Source organism: Corvus moneduloides, chromosome Z, assembly GCF_009650955.1.
Source record: "Corvus moneduloides isolate bCorMon1 chromosome Z, bCorMon1.pri, whole genome shotgun sequence".
Classification (NCBI taxonomy): domain Eukaryota; kingdom Metazoa; phylum Chordata; class Aves; order Passeriformes; family Corvidae; genus Corvus; species Corvus moneduloides.
In genome coordinates, this window is record NC_045511.1 from 14,384,345 (window position 1) to 14,398,335 (window position 13,991).

The following is a 13,991-nucleotide window of genomic DNA, read 5'->3' on the forward strand; positions in this document are numbered from 1 at the left end:
CAAGTAGTCTTTTCAGCAGCCAGGTACATATGATGGGAAGAAGGTGGAGTGCAGGCATATAAATCCATCAGTAGTAAAATTTTCTATGTTTCTGCTGTTAGAATGTTTTGAGGGGGGATTTTGTGTGTTTGTGAGTGTTTTAATTTATTAAAGTAAGTGGGTTCTGCTGTAATTGAGTAACAAAACCAGGTTTTCTAAAAATAAGTAATAAAAAATTACTGAACAAAAGGGAGTGGTGGAAATGTCTTTTGTAAAATTAAAAGTATGTAGATATAGCTATTATTGGACAGCAGTGAAGGAAATGTACAAGAAAATCAGAATTATCACTGAATCCCTACTTGCTGTCATTGTTCCAGATAGTGCTATTTCGCCTGCTTCACTTTATTTGCTTAAAAGTCAAAATAACTATTCTAAGCTTCTAATCATAATCCACAGTTCTACATCATAATAGGACAACATCATGCAGAGTTACACTTCAGTACAGAACAATAATTCTAGTTTCTGTTCAAGTAATTAAACCTTTGAAGCAATCATTTCTTATTTCTGCTGTCAATATCTGCAGATTTTTAGTAAATTGCCTCATATTAGCATCCTACCTGCAAATTTTAGAGAGGCAGATTAGTCTCAGCATGTGCCTGGAAAATTGCCAGGGCAGTTTTCTTGCTCGATATGATTGTCTGCACTTTTGATGCTTTGTATTGTGTCAGTGGACTTCTGCTCAAGCAAGTGAGGCCAGCTCCTCTAATTCTAACCATCTGTTGGAGAAGTCCCAGATCAGATATGTGTATCTTAAGTAAATACAACAGTTCCAAGCTAATTTTCATGAAAGTCTTTAAAGTTTCATTGCTTGAATATGATGTAATGAAAAGCTTCATGCTAGTATAGGTAAATAATAAGCTCTCACAGAAAAGTAGCATTTTTCTTAATTCGACAGGTGCGTCAATTTGTTGAAGAACTACTAAAGCATTTTACCGCTTGCCAGTCTGGAGAATGTAACAGCTTGAGAATACTGCATTATTTTGAATGAAAGAAGGACTTGTGTTCCACTGCTTAGAGAAAACTGAGCACAAATGCCCCCCCCCTTATGAAGTAAATCATCATCTGCATGAAATGTCAGGAACTGTAGAGATAGAACATGGATTAGTGGGTACAAATTGAAAGAGGGGACATGTAGGTTAGATGTTGGGAAGACATTCGTTACTCTGAGAGTGGCAAGATGATGAAACAGGTTGCCCAGGGAGGCTGTGGGTGTCCCAACCCTGGCAGCCTTGGCCTTGAGCAATCTGGTCTAGTGGGAGCTGGCATGGAGGCTGGGACTAGATGATCTTTAATGTCCCTTCCCATGCCTTAACATTCTGTGATTCTGTTCCATGTGTCCATCCACAGAAATTTAAGAATGATACGGCCTTTTTCATGGAGATGGGAGATGGTTAATAAAAGCCATTAAATAAGAGTGTGCAGACATAGAAGGCTGCTCCAGATCTGTCTGTAGAACAGGCAAAGTATTAATCAAATGTGGGATTTTGAAATGTGTAGGCATCAGCTTTGTAGATTGGATTAATTACTTACTGTCTTCTCCCATACAGCCAGCAGCCAGCTTCGGGTGTAGCCTATTCCCATCCAACCACAGTTGCCAGCTACACTGTCCACCAGGCCCCAGTGGCGGCACACACGGTCACTGCAGCCTATGCCCCAGCTGCAGCCACGGTGGCGGTGGCCAGGCCTGCCCCAGTGGCCGTGGCAGCTGCTGCCACAGCTGCTGCCTATGGCGGGTATCCCACGGCGCACACAGCTACGGACTATGGCTACACACAGCGGCAACAAGAAGCTCCACCACCACCACCTCCTGTCACCACGCAGAATTACCAGGTAGGTTCCTGCTGTGTGATTTTTAAATGGTACTTCAAGAGGAGGAAGCCTGTTTGGAAAGAAAAAAAAAAAAGTGGTTTTCTGGAACTACTGCTGTAAAGAAAAGCACTGTCTTGTGTTAGCTTAGATGTTGGCTTGGTGTGCAGTAAACTGGGTCATGGAGCTGATGTAGCTGAAAAGACTGTTCCAGTAAAAATTTTCAGTAGAGGTAGAAACAGTTCCTTTGTCAGATTCCTTGGTGCCACTGGAGTCTAGTACCAAGCCTGTGAGGATAGAAGATTGCCCTAGGAGATAAACTACCCTGTAGGTAGTTTTTGGATATCCTCTTCTGAGGTCCCTACCTAACCTTCTGTGGATACAGGCTTTTGCAAAAGGGCTTTTGCTCTCTGTCTCCTTTAATCTTGAAATACTTTGTTTCTTGCAATAATTTTTCAATTTTTTAGTCCTGAACTTATCAAGACATTATCTAGATTCTAATTAGCATTTTGGTTTGTTTAAAAGGACAATATTATTGCTGCATGTTCTCAATTCTTTTGTACATCTTCTGCAATTTGTTATATATTATGAGGTCAGTTGTTAGATACATTTGGAAAAAAAGAGAGTCCCCTAAACTAAGTAAAATAACTCCTGTTTACACAGGTTGGATGAAAAAAGATTTTGTTGTTGTATTTCTTGGAATTAAAAAGAATTTTAATACATTAGTATATTTCAGGTCTAGTAGTTCATGCTTTGCTTCCCCTCAGTCAATCAATTCTTTGTTCTTTACCATAAACTTGGTGAGGATGAGAGAACACATGTACATGCAGAAAGCGGCTTCCAGGTCATCCCCTTCTAAGCTTATTAGAGATCTACTGAGTTTTAAAGGTGTCAAATGAGCTACTTGCTTTGCCTTTATAGACTAGTTATGGTTCCCTAATGAACTAGTTGATACACCAAAAAGTAAAGATAGCTTTAAAAGTACCACTTTTATACTCTAAAAAATATAACCAAGAAAAATGTTGTTAATGATGAGATTTTTAAAGCCAATATAGATTCATGTTTCTACCCTTGAGAACTGGGCCTTTACTGGGCCTTGTAGAAATTCATGTTTTGTAGAGATATCTGGTGGGTTTTTTCTTAATATTTTACAGAAATAGAATGTGATACAGTCATTAAAAACTATTGAGAGTAGATGCTTTTCAAAAATAATTTGGTAGAGAAAGTGATTAATCATGAGGATAGTTTGTATATTAAGTCTGTAAAAGACCACTAGGGCTGTTTCAGTCTTGAAGTACCTGTAAAAGAACATTTAATTCCTGGAATGCATTTATTTGTATATACTGTACATGTAGATGGGGAGTTTTTATTCTGTTAAGAGTACACCAGAAGACAATACTTCCTTAATTCGACTCTGCGGATGACTTCTGTTACCCTAGCTGTATACCTACAGGTGGTTTCTCTGTTCTGAATCCTTAGGATTCCTACTCTTACGTTCGATCTACCGCCCCAGCTGTGGCTTATGACAGCAAACAATATTATCAGCAGCCAACTGCGACCGCAGCGGCCGTGGCTGCTGCTGCCCAGCCGCAGCCGTCAGTGGCTGAGTCCTACTACCAGACAGGTGGGTGGCATGATTCAAGCTGCTCTTGTTATTCACAATCTGTTGACTACTTTAAGCCTTAAAAATAGTTGTTTGACTATTTCACATTATCTTTTTTTTTGTTGTTTTTGTTAAGTTTTGTCATGTAATCTCTGTCACTGTGTAGAAAGGTCTTCTGTGCCTAGAACTTCATCACTTGTGACATTGCCATAAGTAGCTGCCTCTGCAGTTTGGACTGCCGCTAAATACACTCAAAACATACTTCTAGGCAAAGTTCCTACTGATTTGTCTACAAACCTTGCTGAAGTAGGTTGAGATAATCAATGTTGTGTTCAGACGATAACTTGGTTAGAAATGCTCTTTTAATTCTCTAGTTACTTCATGTATATAATTTTTTAATTATTCATATAATGATTGCTACAAAGCATGAATCCTGCCTAGTTTTTTTTTTACTTCACTTAGAAATAAGAGGAACGTTTAGCTGTGCTTTGGTTTACAGTATTCTGGTAAAAGTGTTGGATAAGAAGGTTCTTTAAAACTTGTTTACAATCATGTTAAAAACATGGTAGCACAGTTAAAAATAAATAAATAAATTTGAGGCTTACTACTGTGAGCTGTGGTGTAATTAAATCATTGTGTGGTACATGGTATACAGTGCATACCCATGACAGGAAAGCAACCCAATGTACAACACTGAAAAGCAAAACAAATGAAACAAAAATCCCGAAACAAACACCCACTTTTTACACATTTGTTCACCAGCATATTGTTAATTTTCCCTTAATTTGGTTTGCACTTTGCTCAGCTAAAACATGTCAATGTTTGTTCACTTGTATTTTCTATCCTTACTAGCTCCTAAAGCAGGATATAGCCAAGGGGCAACTCAGTACACCCAAGCCCAGCAAACACGGCAAGTGACAGCTATAAAACCTGCAACCCCAAGTCCAGCAACAACAACATTTTCCATATATCCGGTGTCCTCGACTGTGCAGCCAGTGGCAGCTGCAGCCACTGTTGTTCCATCCTATACTCAGAGTGCGACGTACAGCACAACAGCAGTAACTTACTCTGGTAAGAATTCTGCATGTTTTGTTGCTGGGATCTTTGCAGTTGCTGCAGAACAGGCTTTCGAGGCTCAGAATTTTAGCAGTTCATGCTCGATTACATCATAGTCTGCTGAGAAGTATCAACCTGTTCAGTCATTACAATGGCAGAATGTTTTGTTGTATCTTTAAAAGAGGTTTGATGTCTTATGTGTTTGTTCGGTTACATGTGAGAGTATACAGAGTGCTGGCATTGCTACATGAACCATGACTTATTTTAAGGTCAAAAGGAATAAACAGGGGATATAAAACATAAGGAAATGCAGCCACACAGATGTTACTCTAGGAAAACAGGAAGGGTTACAGTTGTGTCTCTGTACAGTTACAGAGACAGGAGAGAACAGTTCAGTATAAATCTTTTAAGTTTGGGTTGTTCTGACCCAAAATGGAATGAGAATGTGTGCTGAAAAGACTCTTGTTCAACCATTAGGAATCCAAAACATAGTTAAAGACGAAAATATGGTAACTTCATAGCCATAGATGGTAATTAACTGGTATGTTATAGCTACCCTGAACATTTTGTTTTCTTTTGTTTCCTGCTTAAAAAGGGCTTTTAATACTTCTTTGAGAGAGAGCCTAATTTCCTTGATTTATTCAACTACAAATCAAGGACTGTGTAGCCAGGTGTTAGTGACCAAAGCATCTTCTCTGTACCAAAACAACTTAAATCACTGAAATAGGATGTAATAGCACTAGACATTCTGTCTTTTATCTTCATTTTTTTACCCTTCCTCTGCATATTGTCAGTCCTTGCCATTAGGAAACTTGAACAGCAAATCTGGTTCTGGAAGATTGCTTGGTTCATGGGGCCTTTGCTAAATCTTCCGCTGAAATTCTTGTTCCATCGTACCCAATCTTTCCAGATGTACCAGGAAATTTCGTATGTTCTTTAGGGATGCTTTGATGTATCTAACATAACTGTGTATCTGCAAAGATGTGTCTAAAATTGAATATATTCCAACATGATTGGTGGCTGTATATTTGTCTACTGTGAAACATGAAGCCAAATTCAAGACTGCCTGACAAGATCTCAGTAAATTACTTATATCTTGCCTTGCCCCTTGACGGTTATGCAACATGATTTGAATTAGTGTGTTATGTAATTGATACATTATATATGGTGATGTAACATTTGTTTTTATTTTAATTTTTCAGGTACCTCCTATTCTGGCTATGAAGCTGCAGTGTATTCAGCTGCATCGTCCTATTACCAACAGCAGCAGCAGCAGCAACAGAAACAGGCAGCAGCAGCAGCTGCTGCTGCTGCTGCAACAGCTGCATGGACAGGGACCACCTTTACTAAAAAGGCACCATTCCAAAATAAGCAACTGAAACCAAAACAGCCTCCCAAACCGCCCCAGATCCACTACTGTGATGTTTGCAAGATCAGCTGTGCTGGACCACAGGTATCTGTATTATGTATTCTTTTACTATACTTTATTCTACTGTACTTGATTAATAATTTCTTCAGCTAAAAAACCTGACCCTCTTAAGAGTCACAGGATTGTAGAATGGTCTGGGTTGGAAAGGACCTTGAAGATCATCTAGTTCCAAGCTGTGTGCTGTAGGCAGGGAGACCTTCCAACAGACCAGGTTGCTCAGAGCCCCATCCAGCCTGACCTTGAGCGCTTCCAGGGATGGGGCGTCCACAGCTTCTGTGGGCAACCTGTGCCAGTGCCTCATCACCCTCGCAGTAAAGAATTTCTTCTTAATACCTAAACCTACTCTTCTAGTTCAAGCCCATTCCCTCTTGTCCTGTCACTGCAGGCTTTTATAAAAAGTCTCTCTCCATCTTTCTTGTAGCCTTCCTTTAGGTACTAGAAGGTCCCAGTTAGGTCACCCCAAAGCCTTTTCTCTTCCAGGCTGAACCAACAAAACTGTCGTAGCCTTTCCTCATAGGAGGGGTGCTCCAACCCTCTAATCAAGAGTATGTGTTAATTTTTAAAGACCTGAGTCTATACTTCTACTAAAGGCATAATTAAATGAAAAGGTGTACTATCATAGAGAGGTCCTTTTGGAAGGCATAAAGATGCATCCCCTGAGCTTGTACAGAGAAGCTTCATGTGACTTCAGAATTATTTGAACCTTGGTATTCTATTTGTTTCTTTAACATAGGAAACTTCTTAGAAAATACTGTTTTGAAAGCTGTGGAAGTACATAAATTTTGTGAATGGTAAACCTGAAAATGTATTCTTCGTTGTGTTCGAACTTCCCCGTTTAGTGTCACAGTGGGTACAAGTGGCTAGAAAGTAGATACAAAGTCATGCAGAGTGTTTATTTGTCAGTCTGGCAAAACAGTTCTTTTTCTTTAGGTAAACTTGTCATTATTTCCTACCCTGTCTGCTCTAGATTGCCAGTATTAATATAGAAGCTTATATCAACAACTGCATTTCTTTTTCAGTACAGCTTTATTTGTGCACTACCTTCTTTTAAGTTGATTTTTCTGTTTATCTGGATACACTTACAGTTTGAAGGAAGCTCAAAATCAAGAATAAGTGCAATGCAAGAAACTGCAATTTTCTGATCATATCAAGTTTTCAGTGGTGATATCTGTTGACCACTACTTGATGGGGGAATTGAGAAGCTAGGGGAGAAAAACCTATATTATTTTACCTAAGTGTGGAATCCAGGTGCTGGAGAAGAAAATTTTCTGGTCTTAGATGTGGCCTATTAATCCCTTAGAGCATCTCATACAGCAGAAATGTTCAGTGTAGGAGGTATTTCTTTGGTAAAATGCGTGTTTTATGCTATGTTCTATATTACATGTATTCACGTGAATGATGAACCAGCAGTACAAAGCTTACTCTGTCTGTTTTGTTTATTTAAACAGACTTACAAAGAACACTTAGAAGGCCAGAAACACAAAAAGAAAGAAGCAGCATTAAAAGCTTCCCAGAACACCAATAACAACAGTACTTCTGCTCGTGGAACTCAGAATCAGTTGCGCTGTGAGCTTTGTGATGTGTCTTGTACTGGGGCAGATGCTTATGCTGCCCATATCCGTGGAGCCAAGCATCAGAAAGTAAGAGTTTTCTTTTGTTCTTAGCATGCAAGTCAGTATATACACTTCTCCACATGATTTTTTCTCATTTTAAGGAAGGAGAAAATATTCAGGAACAATATAATTTAAATTGTTTTATTTGAAGATGTTTAGTTCTTCTTTTCCTTTCAATCTTGTTTTTAGGCTCGCTATTAGAAAGGCCTTGTTGAAAGAAAGGGGGGAAATCTTGCTATGGCATCAGTGAAAAGAGGATATATTGGGATATCATGCAAATCATAGGAAGAAGGTGTGGAGTAAGATGAGGAAATGGTACCACTGAGGACATGTGGTACTATGCTTGTGCCCCCCTAACTTCTTTCAAGACTTTTCTTGAGATTCATCTTACTTGTCTGGCTGGAACAGGAAATATTTCAGTGCACTTTGAAATGCTGTAAGCTGAGCCAGTGCAAAGAATAGGAGTGTTAGGCATCGTTCCTTGGTAGTTCTTGCAAAGAAAACTGTCCTATGGAAGGAAGGAACAATGTCCTGTAGTAGACTTTATAATGAGTATGTTTGGAAGACTTATGGTACACATGTTTTTATTACTGTGTGGGTGCTCTTATGTGGGCATTCTGAAAAAAAAACTCTGAAATGCTGTGACCTGTGGTTAAAATTTTACCATACAATAGTAAATACAGTGATAGGTAGAATATGTGTTTAGATATTACAGATTTTCCTCATAACGCTGGAAAGATTAATATCATTAACAAATACAGTATTAATACTCTGCTTTTATAGCTCTTTGCATCTCAGAACATAGGCATCAGTAACATTGTTCCTATTAAAATAAATAAATCTGACAACATACTTAAAATAATTTTCCTCCAAGAGCAAAAATTAAAATTTAGACAGACTTGTCTAGTGTTCTTCCTTAAATAAATTGAGCCATTACTGTTTTGGGTTGTGCCGAATAACTCTATAGGTATATGGAGTACAGTATATGTTACCCTTTTATATTTGGATATAGCTTTTTCTTTGTGATAGTCACAAACCACTGCTGTTTCAGCTTCTTACCAGTGTGAGAACGAGATCTCAAAGGACTCTCTTTATTGCTGTGGTAACTAAAGAACTGTGCATTCTACTGAAAAAAAGTAACTTTGGAGAGTTGCTTGAGCTTCAGTTTATAGTATTGTGTGACATTAATATGTCTGTATTCTGATAGGGAGCATAAAAAATAAGAACAAAAGCCTAAGAAATTAATTTGGACAGGTGTATGCATATCATGATTGTGTACATATTCACGTTTAAGGCATGTCTCACAGATTTGTATGGGGTTTTTTACTGCTATTTTCAAAACTCAGGCTTTAGGTTTGATTTTGTGTATTTTTTTCCTGTGGGCTACTTGCATTGCTTTTTTCAGGTGGTGGTCAGCAGTCACCAAAAAGAAGTGTTATTCTATGACAGACATGTTGTGGAAAGGCCTCTGCTTATTACTTCTAAGAATAAGCATGTACCTCTTTACTTTCTATGAAATGCCTCTTGAATCCTCCTTCACTCTTTCCGTACATTAGAAAAAAGGAAAATTTTTTCCTGAGGAATCCGTTCACCTTGGCTAAGTAACTTCCAAGTTCTTTCAATATGAAGACTCTTCAAATGTAGCAATCAAAAGACACAGTGTTGTTGAATCTGAATTAAATAACTCTTAGTTACATATATTGTTTGGACCAAAATAGTTCAGTGTACTGGGCTTTCATATGGAGACTAAAATGTGACTGGGCAACAAAACAGACACATTGAAACAGTGGGAGCAAACTGTTTCCTTGAATTTTCCTGGCTTACAAGCTTTACTGTGTTTCTGTTCTTATCTAAACAGCTGTGGGAGTAAATGCCTGAATTTCTAATGGAAGTAAGCAATGTGAGATAACTATTAACTATTTCCTTGTTACAGATGACAATAGTTTTTACATGTCTATCTTATCTATCTTTTTTCTTCCCCAAGACCACTTTTGTAAAAAAAAAAAAGCTAACTTTTAATTTGTGTTGCGTTTTTTCAGTTATATTTATGTTAGCAATAGGTTATTTTTATCGTTAACCCCAGGGAGATCATGTTACAAATTTGTCTTCCTACTTACAGGTAGTGAAGTTGCACACAAAACTTGGCAAACCCATTCCTTCGACTGAACCAAATGTGGTTACCCAAGCTACTTCCTCAACATCCACATCTGCTTCCAAACCAACTGCCTCTGCTTCAAATATAGCAACCAGCAGCAGTACAGTGAACTCCTCTGTTGCATCCTCTGCAGTGAAAATTCTTACTCCCACGGCAAACACACCACTTAACACTGCGTCTAACAACAAAACATCTTCAACTGCTGCTAATATAGCTGTAAAGAAAATATCTACACCGAAAATAAACTTTGTTGGCAAGTACAGAAGTCAGTCTTTATTTTGAAACCTAACCTCTTCCATAAATTCTTCTTAAGAATTAGTGCAGCAGATACAAAATGTATTTAGTTAACTCTGTGCATGATTAACTCCACTGTGTTTAAGGGAATTACTGATAGGTGGTAATGTCTATTAAAGTTTTGCTTCAGAATTTATGGTGTTTTCTACCCAGTTGTTTCCATCACCTGGCCTCTCTTGAATGCTTTTCCCACCTTCATAAGAAGCCTCCTACCTTTGGTTTCTTATATAGTAGCTGCTGGAGTATTGCAGTTTTTAGTCCTAATTTCAGTTCATGGCCTGGGCTGTTAATGCACCTGCAATAGATTGGCAGTTGGTGGTGGGCATCTGAAACATCCTTTTTACAGTGGAAAACTAACCATGGAAACTTGAACTGAACAGAGCAGAGATGGGAAACAGCTGTTCCACAGTAAGCTATCCTCTCCTCAAGGAGAGACCTATACAGTTGCAACACTAAGGGTATACTGCCTTGACCAGTACAAACATTAAAAGGTTTTGAAGTACTTTTTTTGGATGCATTTACAAAATGACAAAAAAGGAGATTACTAAAATATATATTCTGAGTTGTTCCCATTCAGTCCTGTGTCTTGAAAAAGCAGGAAAAGAAGTAACCAAAACAGTAATTTTATAAAGTGAAAGTTTTTCTTGTTAGAATAAAACACTTCAGTGTTTAAGTAACTTGAATGTTGTTAAACTTACTATTGAAATATTTAGTTGTATTGAAAATATATTTAAGTTTCAGTTGGTTTTAAAAGACCAATAATGCTGTGGCCAGACCACAGATACTGGCAAATAAAATCCTCGGTTTGCACATCATGTTTAATCGCATTCTCATTTTATGAAGGGTAATAATTTAACTTTTTTTGATTTCTAGGTGGCAATAAGCTTCAGACAACAGGAAGTAAAATGGAAGAAATGAAATCAGCTGAAAGTGTTAAAACACCTCCTGCTGCTGCAGTACAAACACAGGAAGTAAAACCTGACACAGCAGCTGAACCAGTGACTCCCACAACTCTTGCTGCCTTGCAAAGTGATGTCCAGCCAGTGGGCCATGACTATGTGGAGGAGGTATTAATATGAAAATGTGTATTATTTTCTATCTGTTTTAGTGAAACATAGTCACAGAGTGGTTGAGGTTGGTAGCGACCTCTTTAGCTCATCTGGTTCAACCACCCTGCTTAAGAAGGACCACCAACAGCCCATCACTCAGGACCATGTCCAGATAGTTTTTGAGAATGTCAAAGGATAGAGACTCCATAACTTGCCCTGAGCAGCTGTGCCAGGGCACAGTCACTCACAATAAAAAAGAGTTTTCTGATGTTCAGCTGTGTTTCAGTTGGTCCTCATTGTCTCTGGTCCTGGCACTGGGCACCACTGAAAAAAGTCTTTCTCTGTCCTCTTTGCTCCCTTCCACCAGGTATTTATATGCACTGATATGATTCCCCTCAGCCTCCTCTTCCCCACATGAGACAGCTGAGGTCCCTCTGGATGTCAATGCCATCCTTTGGCATATCAGCCACTCTTCTTAGTTTTGTGTCATCAGCAAACTAGCTGAGGGTACATTCCGCCCCATTGCCCAGAGCATTACTGAAGATGTTACAGGACGGTGTTGATCCTGGGGGTGCACTGCTGGCTCCTGGCTTCCAGCTGGCCTTCATTCTGCTGATCACCACCCTTGGCCAGGCTGTTCAGACAGCTTTCAGTCCACCTCACTGTATGCTTATCCAGCCTATGCATTTAACAGCTTGTGTAGGAGGATATTGTGGTAAGACTGTGTCCAAGGCTTTACTGAAATCCCAGTAGACAGTCTTGACTGCTCTGTCTGCATCTACCAGCCCTTCACCTTGGTGAAGTCGTGCTGACTGCTCCTGATGGTTTTCTTGCTCTCATTATACCTGGCAATGGTTTCCAGGATTAGCTGCTCCATCACCTTCCCAGAGATCAAGATGAGGTTGACTATCTGTAATTCTCTGGGTTCTCACTGAAGATAAGAGTGACAAGGCATTGAACCTGCAAAGGCTTGTGCATATGTTTCCATTTTTGTATTGTGCATGTTTCTTTTTTGCTCAGTGGGGCATTCTTCATGTGGTTGGTATGAGACAGGTGGATTAAGTGTGATATAAATTTTGCATGATATACAGGTTTATAATTTATTACCTCAGTATGTTCAGATTTGACTTTACAGCTGTGCACTCTTTGAAATGGAAGGCCCTTGTTCCTTGCTCGTTACCAAGCACAGTGGTGTGTCTGTCAGAACTGAAGGTTCTACTTTTCTACTTTGCCTTCTTTCACTTATTGTGTGAACTTCTTAATATGTCTTGAGACAGGTAGACATTATCAAGTGTCACTGGAGAATTAGATTAATGGATAATTAAATTTTATATCCCCTTTATTACAAAAAAAAAAAAGGCCAAAGGTGTTATAACTTTATTTTTCAGGTAAGGAATGATGAAGGAAAGGTGATCCGCTTTCACTGTAAACTCTGTGAATGCAGTTTTAATGATCCTAATGCCAAGGAGATGCACTTGAAAGGGCGGCGTCACAGACTTCAGTACAAGGTAGAAATGCTAATGCTTCTCTCTGAAAATTGACCAGATATCAGCTGACTGGTTGCCCGTTCTTAGGTTTAAAGACTAGACAAAAGGAGGCATTCTGTGTAAATAGCATGTTAAAAAAAGAGAAATATATTTCTTAGGCAATATAGTCTTTAAAGAATAATGCAAACTGTGAAACTGTTACTTTGGTTGGGTTTTTTAAAATGTTTTAAATATTGCTTCTAGTACAACCTATGCAAGCAACAATAGGTTCTTTATGTTGCTTACCATTGAGTTTTAAGAGAGTAAAATAGTATTGCTCAGTGGTTTTGGTAGGATAAGCAACACACACTCTTTGTGTTGCAGATTTTTTAGTGATAAGTGCATTTGTGCAGTTCTAAAACTGCATTTTACTCTCCTTGATTTTCTTGTAGATGACTAGTGTATGTTAAATATGTCAGAACAGCTCTGAACCTTGAGATGAGGACAGGAAAGCAACATTTAATTCATTATTTTTCTGATCTAGAAAAAAGTAAACCCAGATTTACAAGTAGAAGTAAAGCCCAGTATTCGAGCAAGAAAAATTCAAGAGGAGAAGATGAGGAAACAGATGCAGAAAGAAGAATACTGGAGAAGGCGAGAAGAGGAGGAACGCTGGAGGATGGAAATGAGGTAATGCATTCTGTTTCTTGAATGAATGTGACAAAGCTGCTGTCAGATTGTCTGAAACTAAACTCTATATTTACTTATTTTAAATACTCAGGGAACTCTGTACTGTCTTGTTTTAAATCGTCATTCTCTCTCTGCAGTTTTTGCTTGTTACTGTTCAATCCTTCTGAGGAATGCAGAGTTAGTAGAATTACTTTGCTATAAATCCAGACCTACTTTTACAACAATAATTCATGTTAGTTACCCTCTGTTCATTGGTATTTGCTTATGGCTGCTAAAAGTTGTTGAGGATAGAGAAGAATCTCTCTAGAGCAATGGCAAGTATTAACTGCTGTGTAAAGAGAACACTTTGACTGATGCACTTCAGGCGATATGAAGAGGACATGTACTGGAGGAGAATGGAGGAAGAGCAACATCATTGGGATGACCGTCGCAGAATACCAGATGGAGGATATCCTCATGGCCCTCCAGGACCTCTAGGCCTGCTGGGAGTTAGACCTGGAATGCCTCCTCAACCCCAAGGACCAGCTGTGAGTTTCTTAACTTGAGAAAAAAATTAAACTATTCTTACCAGCAGGCACAGTTAAGAATTATAAATTATTCAGTGCTGCTTCACTTGTCTCCAGTGTTTCTTAATAAAGGATTTGGAAAAGTGAAGAGGAAATTATATGCTAATGAAATGGTGTAGGTGGACTAGTCTTCCAAAGTAAGTCCAGTGAAATGAAAAGAGGATGCTTCAAATACTGCTGCTTCTGAAATACAAGTCGTACTGGATTTTTGTACTTTTTACTTTA

At 38.6% G+C, this 13,991-nt stretch overlaps 1 protein-coding gene across 3 annotated transcripts in view; it reads left to right on the plus strand.

The window, feature by feature from the left end:
- Nucleotides 1–13,991, plus strand: part of ZFR (zinc finger RNA binding protein) — a 47,746-nt gene that overhangs the window by 16,555 nt on the left and 17,200 nt on the right. For 2 of the 3 annotated variants that reach the window (XM_032097251.1, XM_032097253.1), the window contains exons 3-12: nt 1,587–1,869; nt 3,325–3,469; nt 4,301–4,519; nt 5,707–5,957; nt 7,382–7,573; nt 9,666–9,966; nt 10,869–11,062; nt 12,433–12,552; nt 13,055–13,200; nt 13,565–13,727. In XM_032097251.1, coding sequence (XP_031953142.1) covers nt 1,587–1,869; nt 3,325–3,469; nt 4,301–4,519; nt 5,707–5,957; nt 7,382–7,573; nt 9,666–9,966; nt 10,869–11,062; nt 12,433–12,552; nt 13,055–13,200; nt 13,565–13,727 — 2,014 coding nt within the window. The remainder of the gene's footprint in view (nt 1–1,586; nt 1,870–3,324; nt 3,470–4,300; nt 4,520–5,706; nt 5,958–7,381; nt 7,574–9,665; nt 9,967–10,868; nt 11,063–12,432; nt 12,553–13,054; nt 13,201–13,564; nt 13,728–13,991) is intronic. The other variant, XM_032097252.1, reaches the window with a different exon arrangement.